General features: G+C 37.3%; 1 protein-coding gene across 9 annotated transcripts in view; it reads left to right on the top strand.

Annotated features, from left to right (window-relative positions):
* Nucleotides 1-13903, top strand: part of OSBPL6 (oxysterol binding protein like 6) — a 106647-nt gene that overhangs the window by 72180 nt on the left and 20564 nt on the right. For 7 of the 9 annotated variants that reach the window (XR_010441125.1, XR_010441124.1, XM_064719006.1 and 4 more), the window contains 11 exons: nucleotides 1829-1936; nucleotides 4270-4407; nucleotides 5260-5347; nucleotides 5546-5799; nucleotides 8087-8224; nucleotides 8551-8614; nucleotides 9209-9287; nucleotides 10566-10710; nucleotides 11821-11965; nucleotides 12870-12996; nucleotides 13531-13653. Coding sequence is in view for 7 of the 9 variants with exons in the window: in XM_064719006.1 (XP_064575076.1) it covers nucleotides 1829-1936; nucleotides 4270-4407; nucleotides 5260-5347; nucleotides 5546-5799; nucleotides 8087-8224; nucleotides 8551-8614; nucleotides 9209-9287; nucleotides 10566-10710; nucleotides 11821-11965; nucleotides 12870-12996; nucleotides 13531-13653 (1409 nt within the window). In the remaining 2 variants the exon portion in view is untranslated. The remainder of the gene's footprint in view (nucleotides 1-1828; nucleotides 1937-4269; nucleotides 4408-5259; nucleotides 5348-5545; nucleotides 5800-8086; nucleotides 8225-8550; nucleotides 8615-9208; nucleotides 9288-10565; nucleotides 10711-11820; nucleotides 11966-12869; nucleotides 12997-13530; nucleotides 13654-13903) is intronic. The other 2 variants (XM_064719012.1, XM_064719010.1) reach the window with 1 other exon arrangement.

Here is a 13903-nt window from a genome sequence, read left to right as displayed (position 1 = left end):
GAAGGATATCATTTGTGTAAGGACGTATCTGTTATGGTTTTCCAAAGTAAAGAAAAAGGATTTTTATACAAATGCTAAATGTCTTTCTTGGAGCTGTTCCAGCACAGCCAAGGAAATAGTGCTGTTTTTGTAATTAAGTTTTAAATTTTGACTGTATATTGTCAAGTTTGTTTTATATGTCCGTGTCTCTAAATGCAAAAGGAATCCTGGGTTGCAATATAATCATGGGTAATTTGGATTTCCGGATATAGACTTTTTAACTCTCCAGCATTTCTCCCACTTAAGCTAAAAGAAAAAATATAATTTGCTGTAGTGGGGGAGAAGAAATTAGCAAAAATAAGTCCTCAGGTTGCAAAATAAATAAATTTTTAAAAAATAACAATTTTTCAAAATTCATTGTCAAGGAAGCATAAAAGCATTTGCTGGATTGGTGTGGAGGACTGCATCTGCAAGAAGTATGAGCAGATGTTTAAAGACAAACCTTTCTATAGATAGGTATCGTGTTATGCAGATTGATTTCTGTGCATTGTGATTAAATAGGGTTAGGAGCAAGAGATAAGGGTAACTATTTCTGGTTATTGACACAAATTTATCTAAGACCTGTGGATATTCATTAGCAATTTGCATGAAATAGGGAATCATGTTTTCTTCTTGGTCCTGGCCTCCAAGGTTAGTTTGAAAGTCACTGTCACGCATTAGTTCACAGCCTCAGTGGAGAGGAAGTGGAAAATAGACTGTGCCTGGGCTTGTCCAGTCTCGTGACCAGGGCTGAGCTGTTGAAGAAGCTACTGTCAGGCTGCTGTTAGTCATTACCTTCCCTCTCTGAGGGATGGCAACTAGGAACATGCTCAGACCATTTCAGAACAAAGCAAAATTGGGTAATTTAAACTGTTCAGTGACAGATTAAATTTACCTATTTTCCTTTGGTCTTTCTTTGTTTTAGTACATTCATGCAATCTATTCCTCAATCTGCAGCAGGGGGAGACAGAAGAAGGTTCTTACTCCATTTTAATTATCCTTTTCTACTGAAACAAAATGTCTCTCTGTTCTGCTTTTCTGTAAGCCTCAGTGTTGGGGCTATATTAAAGTTAAGTCAGCCATGTTCTAGATATGTAGCATATTATACTTCTGGATTTCAGAATCTCACCCACTAGTCTTTCTAACCAACAGATAATACATATTTGTGCACCCAAATTTGTAATCTAGGTTGGACTTTAAAATAGGAGAAAAATCAGCAGATAGCAGACACCAGTTGAATTCTGTTGGCATTTGTGATGCTGCAGTGGATCATTAGTTTGAAATAAGTACAAGGGTAAACCTGTAAAACTGATCTAGCAATTATGTTGGTTTTACAGGAAAGGAAGCAATTTCTGTTTGCAGCCTCTGAGTGCTGATAACCTTGACTCAGGAGAGGCTGTGTAGTTGTAAACCCACAGTTGCCTCTTTGGGCATTTTGTGGGTAGCTCCCATGTATTGTTCTGCAGTTTCACTCTTTGTTGCTGCATTCACTCCCCATTTCCATAATGTACATAACCCACCAGTACACCTGCCAAAGAGCTCCTCTGAAGAACTGAGGTGGAACGCCAGTGTTACATTGTGGGAGAACATGTCCCCCCCCCTCCTGAAAAGCAGTGAAGGCAAAGTAACCAAAGATGGAATCATGTTGGAGAGGATCTCAAAATAGGATCTCCCTATAAATGAAGGAAAGGAGGTTCTGTGGTTTTTTTTGGAAATTACTGGAAAGAAAGTTTTTTTCTTCTTTTGTTTTTTCTTTTTTTAAAATGCTTACATTTTAATTTTAAATGAAATGTGCAATTTTTATTTTAAGGCTCTCAACCAGAATGCTGAACTAAGGAGTCGCTTGAACAGAATACATTCAGAATCTGTTATTTGTGATCAGGTTGTCAGTGTAAATATTATCCCTAGTCCTGATGAGGTAAGACTTTGGCCTTTAATGGATTTAGAGTACAAACAAACCTTGCTAATTCTCACTAAATAGCTGAAACACACCTGAAAAATTAATGAATTTTTCACATTGGCGAATGTTCAATCATAGAAAAAGTCAGGCTGTATTTCCTTAACTACAATAAAACTTCAGTCTTTTGTTTTCTGTACGTCAGACATGAAAGATCTCAGCTTGGTCTTTTTAGAGGAACAGAGCAGGACTCCAGTTTTGGAATATTAATTGCTGGCTGTGGGAATTAGTGAGGTTTTACTGTATTTGAATGTATCACACAGTAGCTAACCAATTCTGTACCTTAGTTTCTTGCCAAATCAGCAGAACAATTAATTATTTAACGACCTGATTTTGCAAGTGTCTAAAGGGCCTCATGTTTAGAATCTTTAGTGGTACTGTTAAAATCAAAAAGTTTAGTCTGTGAACCAAGCACTGCACTAATATTTTTGCAACATTTAGTTTTTCTTGTTTTGCTTTCCTTAGTCAACAGATTAACAAACATTTGTATAAATAACAGTGAGCTTCCCTTATGACAAATCTGAATTTGTGGACTGTAATATATTACAATTAGTATGGTCACTTTGGCAACCATTCTGCTTGCATTTTACAAAAATGTTTTTGATTTGTCATTTCCACAATTTTTTTTCCTATGCATATGCCATTTCAATTAACATAGTCTTGTCTCCTAGTTATTTCATCCAACAAGCAAGAAAGGTAAAATTGTTTATTTGCTTTCTGAAAATGTCTAAACAATTTTTCCAAGAATCCAGCATGTTGGAGGCTAGCAACAGAACATAGAAGTGAAGTGGTGCCACAGCACACCAATCTACAGTGAAGTTCTGGACAATGACCTTTTCTTCTGTTCTGTATTTTTGTTGGTTAGCTGTTCCTTTTTCACTTGTTCATCATTGTCTTGGTAGAAGTAAGCCTGACTGAGGAAGTTTTTCAAAGTGTCCAGATCTCTCATTCACTTATCTTGCTTGTTTTATATATATCTCTATAATCTTGCAGCACGTAGTTAATGCCTGTGTGAGGGTCTTTTTCAGGTAGGAGCATATGTATTTTTCCAAGTCCCCCTAGTTTATGTGAAACCTCAAAATTTTGGTCACTTCCTATAATGATTACAGTAGAATGAGACTCTGTTTTCATTATGAGTCATCAAGCATCACAATCCGTCTACAATTTTATAAATCCTAATGAAAAATGAATGGGGTTTGACCTCTTGGCTTGTTTATGCTTTTTTGGGATGTTTTGTTAGTGCGTTTTGAGGTAACTGTATGGAATAATTCTGCAGAATTAAGATGTCAACAAAATCATATGCAGGAATTCTGGAATAAGATTAACTGGGATTGTGTTGCAATCTGGAGAGTTAAATGTGTTTAAAAGGGCTTCAGTAGTTTCATCTGTACTATCTCCCAGGGACAATATGCTGTATGAATTAAGAAATTAAGTCCAAGACCTGTTTCCCTCCACAGCAAGAGATCCTGTGGTAAAATGGTACAGGGAGAGCACCCTAATCTTTTTCTTAATGTGATAGCCTGCAGGGTAACATTGAAATCTGGTGTCCCACCCACCCACTCTAGCAGGCAGAGGGTATATTTCACTGTTTAAGCCTGCTGCACTACTGACATCAACATAGCACAATTTTGAATCCTTGACTCGGGTGTTACATTTCTTTATAATAAACCATAGAGAGTTCATTTCTTTTAGTAGTATTGGGTCAGTGTTAATGGCATAATGCAAATGAGATTAGGAGTATAAAAATAGAATAGAAGCCCATAAAAATACATGTTATAGCTGTCCTCCTAAATATTCAAACATTTCAAATATTGTTACTAAACTGGTTCACAAGGTCATTTATTTGGAAAGTAACTTATAACTCCCAGACCTTATAAATCTTTATAATTAAATTTTAGTTGTATCAAAGCTAGCTCTCAGTGATGTTATTTGTTATTACTAGAGGTAATTTAATCTGAAGTTAATGACTGAATTTGTCTGTCACAATCCAGCTATTGTCCACAAAATCAATTCTCTGCATAGAGAAGTAGATCTGCAATTTCATGCTGCTAAAATTTGGCAGTAGATGCTGGACAGGCCTCAAATGAAGACATGTATCTCACTGTTGAAAATGCACTTTACTTTGTCATCCTCAGACTCATCTGCTAGGTACACACAAAGTCCTACTAAAATGCTGTCTTTACTCTCTGTGCTTGTATTTGGTGTATAAATCTTACTCAGGTGATTTACCCCTTTTACATGTATTTCTTTAATATGAGAAATAATGCTTTTTCTTCTCTGTGCTTTATTTACAGACAGGTGAACAAATTCATGTCAGTTTGCCACTGTCTCAGCAAGTTTCTAATGAAAGCAGGCTCTCTATGTCTGAATCTGTTTCAGAGTTCTTTGATGCACAGGAGGTGCTTCTATCTGCCAGCTCGTCAGAAAACGAGGTAGGCTGTGACAGCGTGTGGCATCTGTGCTGCTGGACACAGTTAGGTAGTGCTACCACTAGTGATTTTTTTTTATTTTTAGTAATGCTACTTAGAATAAAATGTGTAAAGTGTAGATAAACAAACCTGAGATCACATAAGGTGGTGCAGGAGTTCCCTGAAGTGTAAAAGTGAGTTGGAACTTAGTTGTGTCAGTAACTTAGGTTTAGCACATGTCCTTTCTAGGCTATGACAGTTTCACTGAAGGATGACAGACAGTTACAGCTGGCTGTGCAGTCAATTAAATTTAGATTTTCAAATATTCTTTATAAAAATAATCTTCTACTACATATTTATATAAAATTATGCTCTGTAATGAGAGAAATAGACAAAAAAATAATATTTCTTGAAAAAACAGTTTTGTAAAAAAAATTTTAAATATTCTTAATGCTGATGAGATTCTTGTTTTGCAAAATGATAGATCAATACTTACATAATTTGTTTGCTGAAATGTAAGTCACGTTTTATTGTTTGGTTCTTTATAAACAGCACAAATCTGACTATCTCTTCTCACCTCCCATGCCTAGTGCATTATGTTACCAATTTCTTTTCATCCTTGATCTTACTTGAAGCCACCTTTTGCAGATTTCACGTGTGTATTTGGATAATAAAGAATTCAGAAACATGAGAGCAATGCAGCATTTTTCTTGACCCTTTTAGTGCATTGGCACTATGGACAGATTGAAACATTCAGTTCACTTAGCTAATAGCTTTAATTGGATAAAGATTTTTTTTTAATATTTGTGTTTCAGTTAATTATTTTTGTATATTTTATATGTATTTGAGTTAATGGATATTTTATTTATGTTTTAGGCTTCTGATGATGAATCGTATATCAGTGATGTGAGTGACAATATATCTGAGGACAACACCAGTGTTGCAGACAACATTTCTCGGCAAAGTATACTGTGTTTCAAACTTTGAGAAATTACCTTGGTTATATTCATGTACCAGAATTACTGCATGTCAAAACAAGTCCAACTCAGCTGAAAACAATGAAGTTGGGCTTGCTTGTTCTGGCAGTTATTTGGTTGAATGGAGAACTCTGTTTTTCTTAGTCTGGTACTTTCTTATGACAATATTTTTCTTCCCTTCCCAGTTCTTAATGGTGAGCTGACAGGAGGCGCATTCAGAAATGGACGGAGGACTTGTCTCCCAGCTCCCAGCCCTGACACCAGTAACATCAATCTGTGGAATATTTTGAGAAATAACATTGGCAAAGATCTTTCCAAAGTATCCATGCCAGTTGAGCTAAATGAACCTCTGAATACCTTGCAACATCTTTGTGAAGAGCTGGAATACAGTGAACTCTTGGACAAGGCTGCTGAAACAGATGATCCTTATGAGCGCATGGTAATGCATTTAGTGTAGCACTTCTGGCTGTGTTAGAAAGGAAGCTGTTCAGTGGGGTCTGTGCAGGGTCCTCTCTTTCTCCGCCTGGTCACAGACAACAGACCTCCCTGCTGGGTCACAAAAGTGTTGTGAACAAGTACAGGTGGTAGGTTTGATCTGAGCAAGGCTGTGGGATGTTTTTTTACTTCAAACCAAGTCCTGCAGTTGTAACTCATTTATTTACAATTGATCTCATGCTCTATGACTGTAGATATGGGCATTGGCAGTTTCTAATTCTGCATCGTTTTCTGGCTTTCAGTGGTCAAATCCATCACCCTTCAAGAGTTAATCAAGTCTGTGACTGCATTATGATCAATATAGGTGTGAATAAGATGTCCTCCCAGGCAATTTCTGAGAGAGAAGTTTCAAAACACCAGAACAAAGTTTGCCTAGGTAGCCTGACTTCAGCTCCCCTGTGAATCTGGCAGCCAGCAGCCTGTGCTCAGCTCTCAGGGTGCTTTGATCTGTCATGTGTCCTTTTCCTCAGGAGATACAGGGAAAGACTGTAAGGGAAATTTAGCAGTGTTGTTGCTGGAGATGTCTGCTGTTTCTTGCCATGTTTTGGCAGCACTGTGGATAACTGGGAGGAGAGAGGCTGCCTTTGGCTGTCACGCAATCACACACAAGTCCCTGTACTACTTTGTTCACAAGGCCTGCAGGAGAGTGAGGAGTCCTAAACACTGAAGAAATTGAAGCTATCTTGAGAAAGGGAGTTGAATTATTCATCCTCATATTCTGTTTTCTTACAAGACTCAGGAGGTGCTCATAGTGGGCCTCTTCCAACTCAGATCATTCTGTGATTCTGTCCCTCACAAGAGGAGGGAGATTGTGTAAGGAGTAATGAGTAAAGCAGACTGATTGCTGCCTTTGTTGAAAAGTTTGGAAGGTCAGTATTGAAGTAGTAGGGAGAATTCTAGAAGGTGAAGCCATGGTGCAACTGAAAGCTTCCTGGGAAATGTGGATTCAGTCCCCTTCTCTGCTACAGATGTCTACTGCATTACTTGGGAGTAGAAGCCAAATCTTTAAACAGCAGCCATAAAAATGCAAGCTGCACATCTGACCTGAAACCTATGGGACTGCTTGGAAAAGGCTGAATACCTGAAGCTTGTGGCAGGAATGCTCTATGTTACTGCCTGTTCTCTGAAAGAGCAGGATTTTGCTATCTTCAATAAGCATCCAAAAGTAGTGGAAACCTTTTTTTTTCATGCTGCTCTCTATATCACAAAGATAGTAAACTCCTTTGTTCTCTGCAGAGTTAACAGAGTTAATTTATAGTTAACTATAGTTATATAGTTAACTTATAGTCTTATAGTTAAATTGAAAAGTGAGTTCAAATTAATCTGAAAATGGTTTTAGAGGAATGAAGGTTTTTACTGTTGAAGAAAAGCCTGTGAAAACAGTGTTAATTTTGTTGATGCTGCATTTCTGAATAATACAACATGAAAAGAGAATGAAGCACACATTACACAGTGGGACAAAAACAAAGCATATAAAACCTCACATGAGGGTTGTGTCCTCACTAGCAGGAGGAGAGGGGAACCTGGTTAAGATTTGCCCCATTGGTAACATATTGCCAATAGCTGACTCATTTTTATCCCTGTGTTGTTTTTGAAGTTTTGTTTGGACTTCTGACTGACTGATGTAATTTTTTTTTTTTAACTCTGAAAATGAGACCTTGTAAACTAAATAACCATGGCATTCCACTTCATTTATTACTTCCAGTCAGGCCTGGCATAGAGATTATTAAATTGTGGTTGGACATATAGACAAGGGGGCTGGCTGTTAACGCTGCGTATGTGTGGAAGATTTGGAGATAACTCTGGGCTAAGAACATGCTAAGTGGGAGCTTTTTATGTTTGGCACTAAATAAAATAGTTCCCATAGTAAAATGGCATGTGATCTTGTAATTAGAATTTATTACATAATATTCACAGGAAGGAGGACTAGAGTTGGGTGTGTTTCAGGTCAATAATGTTAAGCCTGGTCAAAGGCAGAAAAACTGTCATGTGCAGATTGTCATTTTAAGGGACTGTTAAAAGATTGATTGAGATCATGAAGAAAAATAAATTATATCAACAGAAGAAATAAAGTTTATACTGGTTTTGGCTGGAATGCATGGTGTCACTTTCAGGCATGCTTCATTATTCCATTTGTCACTCTGAGCAGAATGAGCTATGTGGTACCACACAGTGATGCACATACACAAGAGTGTCTGCCTGTTCTCATGTTCTGATCTGTATTTTTACAGGTTCTCATAGCTGCCTTTGCAGCATCAGGCTATGCCTCTACGTACTTTAGAGCAGGAAGCAAGCCATTTAACCCAGTGCTTGGTGAAACTTATGAATGTATTAGAGAAGACAAAGGATTTCGATTTTTCTCAGAGCAGGTAAACCTTGTTTCTAGATAGACACTCCTGTTTAGATTTATCTTTTTTGTTCTTCATTTTATATATAATCCCATTTTTTCTTTCTACTTAGAATGGTTTGCTTTCTTAGAAGTAAATAAATATTGCTAATATGAGTGGACTTCATTAAAAGCTAGAAGGAATACATCTTTATAGTAATCACTAGGAACTGTTTTAAGTACAATCACTTAAGATGTATCTGTTTTCATAGCAACATGAGCTATTTAGTATTTTCATATTGCAATACCAATTGTACTGTCTTTGGAATGAAAATTAAATGTTTTTGACTCAACCAAATTGTGTTTCAGGTTAGCCACCATCCTCCCATTTCGGCCTGTCACTGTGAATCGAAAAACTTTGTGTTTTGGCAAGGTATACTTTTTAATTCAAAAGCATAACTCCTTTTTTATCATCAAATGAAAACTTGTAAAAGCTGACCTTTGCATTTGGAACTTACTCAGATTTTCTATATTTATTATTTTGATGTGACATATTATAAACTGATGATCTGATTTATTTTACTCCAAATTCTCATTAAGAGTGAGCAAACATATTACAACTTCCTCTGTTACTTGCAGCCTGTTTATACTCTCCCATTTAAAAGGTTTTTACCAATAAAATTACTATTTCTTACAGACACAAGCAGTTCTTTTTACAGTTGAAAAAATTACTTTCTTTCCTTGTACCTACTGGTGTATGCCTTTAATTTGTATTGAATATTTGCACAAGACATTTGACAATCATGCAGCACAGACACAGTTCTTAATTAAACTTACGTTTAGTTTTTCTGACCTAATGTAATTTTCTAGTATTTTTTTCTTTAGTATTTTCGTGGCAAATTCATACTATCTACTGTCCTGTTTTGAATTGGATAGTCCAGCACAGATGGTCTGGTGCCACACAGATCAGTGCAAGGGGGAGACCTTGGTCATTTCAGTTTTCTAAGTATTTCACTATTATATTCAGATATCAGGTGGAAAAACAAATTCTGGGGGAAATCAATGGAAATTCTGCCTGTTGGAACCTTGAATGTGACTCTTCCAAAGTAAGCTACTCTCCTCTTGTTTTCAACCTTTGGTGCACTCCAGTCTGGGCTGCCTTGTGAATGGGTTGGGGTAAGCAGACATGATGTGGATTGTACTGATGAGGGTTTGTGCCCAGCTTAAATCTTTCCTTAGTGTTCATCTGGGGCTACTGGAACGTTTTTGAGCCTGAAGATCCATTTTTTGTTTTGGAGGAAGAATATGCACTCTAGAAAGTGATGGAGAGAGATAGAAATGTTTTGGGAGAGGGAACCCATGTTTTATGTGTACAGCAGTGATGAGTTGTTCAGAACAAGGCTGCAGTGCAGGACTGCCAGCAGCTGGTGTTGTCCTAAGGCTCTCAGTGTCTTGTTGTTCCCTCAGAACAACGAGATCATGAAAGGTCTTTTTTCAAAATGTGGATAAAGCGATGTATATTCTCCATAATTTGTATGGAGATTTTGGCAGAGTAGTGAGAAGCAGTAGCTTCACCACCAGTGAGATTAGTTGCAGCTTGTAAATCCTAAGATTATGCCAGGAGTGGATACTTTAAACATGTCTTCTGGTTTTGTAGTGGTGTTCTTGCTCCTGGTACATTGCAGCCAGCCTTTCTTTCTGCCTCTACCAATATAGCATCACTTCACCTCTTTATCCATCTCAAAAAATTGAAGGAAATGCACTCTGGACCAGCTTTGTCTTCTGTCTTCATGCCTTCCCCTAAACTCTGAAGGAGAATGTGCTTTGCATAATATAATCCTCTGGTTTTATTCTCTTGTTTGATGTTAGAGATGCTCTGACTGGATAGTTGTTACAAAGGCAAAGGGAGGGATGATGTGCCAGTGTGCTCCTGGCTTTCTACTTCCTTTCCTTGATGTCCTGTCCAAATTTCCCACACTTGTAGTATGGTTTTCGTATTTATTTTGTTCTGTTTGTGATTCAGTTGCATTTTCTGCTTATCGTCTCAATTCAGCCTTATGTTGATCTTTGTGTCACTGTCCTGCCCCTATAGGAATTGTGGCCGAAGCACTTCATGCTCTGAGGACAGTGAACAGGCCATGCAGGGCTTCAGTGGCTCATAATGTGTTTATTTGTGGTTTATAGCACCTTTCTGTAGTTCTGGAGCTTAGGTGAGCTTCTCTAAGGAGGATTAGTGATGTAACCAGACACAGGACTTTGTCATCTGTGTGGGTGTTTTTGGGAAATGTGGTTTGTTTTTACAATAAGGGAGGAATGTTTTACTTTTTTGTCAGCAATGTTCATGATGAATAGATATTACCAACTACTTCTTAATCTGTTCTTAGGTATGGAGATTACTATGTCTGGAACAAAGTCACAACTTGCATACATAATATTCTTAGTGGAAGGAGATGGATAGAGCACTACGGAGAGATAACTATCAGAAACACAAAAAGCAGTGTTTGTATTTGTAAACTCACTTTTGTCAAGGTAACATATGGATGTTAATATATATCTTATATTCATATAACTGTAATTTAAGGGTACATCAGGCTGTTTCTTCACTATTCCTGAAGTCCATATTCCACATTTTATCTTTTATTCCTTTTATCAGTATTCATAAAATGTAAATTCTCAAATGAGAATGCTATGTCAATTAGTAAGACTCTGCTCCTCTGAACATTTAATGTCAGTGTGTTCCATTGCTGTATAGCTATGTGCTCTACTGTTGCTGGTTTTTGATTAAAAATTAAATGTCAACATTTTTTTATAGTAACACAATGAAAACACAAAGTCACTGTACGCTGCCATGCCATTTTGCTTCTCATTCTACTAGAATTTTTTAGTCAATATTTTCTCTCTTTACATTATGTATTGCTGCTTTGGTTCATAGTATTGTAATATCCAGGCAAGGATCGTATATAAAAATAGAAGTTTATATAGCTATCTTACTAGCAAGTATTTTCCCTAAAAATAAATTTGTCTTCACATTGCAACAAAAGATACCGATACCATTTTAGTGTTAACAATGGGATGTTAACATAAATCTGAAATTTGTATTTTGTTGGATAATCTGAGAATGGGCAACTGGCTCTTGGATGAAGGTGTAAGAACTAAATGTGTCTAAGAAAAGCAAAACAGAGATGAGAAACAGAAAGAAACAACATGTAATAACGTAATATCTTCCCTGCTGCATACAGTAGTGTTCAGCACCCATGAAAGGATTCCTATACAAGTATAGGTATATTTAATACCTCCTCGAGTAGGAAGAGGAGCGTTAGATGGCTCTGACAGGCAAAAGGTCATTTTTGCAGAATTGTGGGGGATTTGTGATAATGACTGAGAATGTTATTCCCAGATGTGCAGTTAATTTAAATGCTTTCATGTCAAAACCACATTGCAAGTGTTTCTCCATTAATAAATCAGTTAGTGTTAGAACCATATGATTTTCAAATTTTGGTATTCTTAGTTCCAGGTGAGCTGTTCCAACCCAGAATTTGGACAGTTGGCACCACAGCCAAGAGACATTCATTATGTGTATTGTTACAATGGGCTGTTGGAAAAGCAGTGTGAGCTAGTAAATCTTGGTTAAACTTGCAGGTGAACTACTGGAATTCCAATGTAAATGAGGTCCAGGGCGTTGTGATAGATCAAGAAGGGAAGGTGGTTCACCGCCTTTTTGGAAAGTGGCACGAAGGCCTCTACTGTGGTGTTGCACCTTCAGCCAAGTGCATATGGAGGCCAGGTAAGAAGCTTGTAAAAAATTCTGGAAGGTGTGAAGCTGTTTTAGCCTACATTTTAAATACACAAAATAATGCTAGAGAAGTTTAAATCCCTGGCTAGACAAACAGAAGTTTGCATGGGTTTATAATAATGGTAAATGGAAATGTTCTTACAGGGCATAATCTTTAGCATCTCATTCTGACTCCTGGTCAGATGCTCTGGGACCTTGGGGTCAACAGAAGAATAAAATGAAGAAAAAAATTTGGCATCTGGGGAGGCCTGTCTGCCTTTTGACAGAGAGCAGGGTAACTTTTTTGGATTCATCAAATAGGGGTTTATTGAGTTTTCAACTTCCTGCTTGCTTAGAGGCCTGAGGTTGAATTAGTCATCCTTTGCACCTGTATCTTTCATACATGCATTATCCAGGAATTATTGTTCTTATAACTTTGAATCCTACTTTGTATTTTTGGTATTTTGAACTGTACTTTGCACCTTGCTCTCTTCCTGACTGTCTGGTTTGACTCTTTGTGGTGGTGAATCAGGCTGTGAGTGTGTGCTAAGTTCCAAAATGAACTCTAAAGATCAGTTAAGTTAAAGTTTTAGAGACATTTGATAGACCCACTTTCTGGGGAGCAGGAAACTGTTTTTAATTTAAAAAGCTTGAAAACATTAGTTTTTATTTAAAATGGGAGGAAGATCATAGAAGCTGTGAGTCTATTAGCATGTAATTACAATCTCTGCAGGATAAGCAGTTGATACTAATATTTAGTGAATTTTGTTTCACTTACAGAATAGCTTTTGATGCTTTTTAACTGTAAGAGTAAAATATATTAACTATTTTTCTGTTAAAAGTGTATAAAGAAAGGAATCTCTTGCATATTCAGAGTAATGGCTTAAAAGCTTTTTTCTTTGTCTTATATATTTAGGCTCCATGCCAACCAATTATGAGCGTTATTATGGCTTCACAAGGTTTGCCATTGAGCTCAATGAATTAGATCCTTTACTGAAAGATCTTCTCCCTGCAACAGATGCACGATTCAGGCCAGATCAAAGGCAAGAATGCTTATTTATATATTTAATATTTGGTGGGCTCAAGGCTGAGTCTGGCTGTCTTGAATTCTGTCTGTATCTTCACTGCAGTCTGAATTAAGCTGTGGAGGATTCTGCTAGTAGAGAAGATAGTATTGCACTCAAATTTATGCTTAACCCAGCTAAAGGGAAATTAGAAAGCTTCTTGTTGATGCTATAGAGCTGTAGTGCAACCTTGGGGCAGATTGCTCATGACAAACTGGAAAACAGGCTCTGAAATGCTGTGCACTTCTGCTATGAATGGAATAAGCACTAATTCCCTCCAAATTCTCAGTTCATAGTCCTTCAGTGTGATATGTTGAAGTTGCTGAACAAAGCCTGTGCCTTAGGCTGTAGGTCAGGTGCACATAACTGGGGAGTCGCATCTCAGGCTGGGTCTGAAAGTGCAACGCTGACAACACGCTTGGCTTCTGCTTGTCTTTTGTGATGATGGGAGCTGGAAAATCCCTTGGACTAGACAATGTGTGATTGCTATACAGCCTGCTGTTATTCCTACAGGCTTCTGGAGGAAGGAAATATAGAAGCAGCAGCATCTGAGAAACAAAGAATAGAGGAACTCCAGAGAGCTCGGAGGCGGTACATGGAAGAAAACGGCATTGAATATGTACCCAAGTTTTTTAAGTGAGTCTTTTCATTTGAGTAGTAAGTCTCTGTTTTCCAGCTTGTAACTGGATGAAGTACTAAAAGAATTACCACCAATACAGACTGAGAATCATGAAAGTTTTAAGAAAGATAATAAGATATCTGACACCTGCTTCTCTGAAGCAATTTTTACACAGCAGTTAAGATTCATAATTGAATGATCATTTTCTCATATTGGGCCTCAGCTATATAAGCCTTACTACTGAAGTGGAATTAGAAGTATAATATT

This window comes from Zonotrichia leucophrys, chromosome 7 (assembly GCF_028769735.1).
Source record: "Zonotrichia leucophrys gambelii isolate GWCS_2022_RI chromosome 7, RI_Zleu_2.0, whole genome shotgun sequence".
NCBI lineage: Eukaryota > Metazoa > Chordata > Aves > Passeriformes > Passerellidae > Zonotrichia > Zonotrichia leucophrys.
The sequence above is the reverse complement of the archived record's forward strand: the minus strand, read 5'-3'. Positions and strand labels throughout refer to the sequence as shown.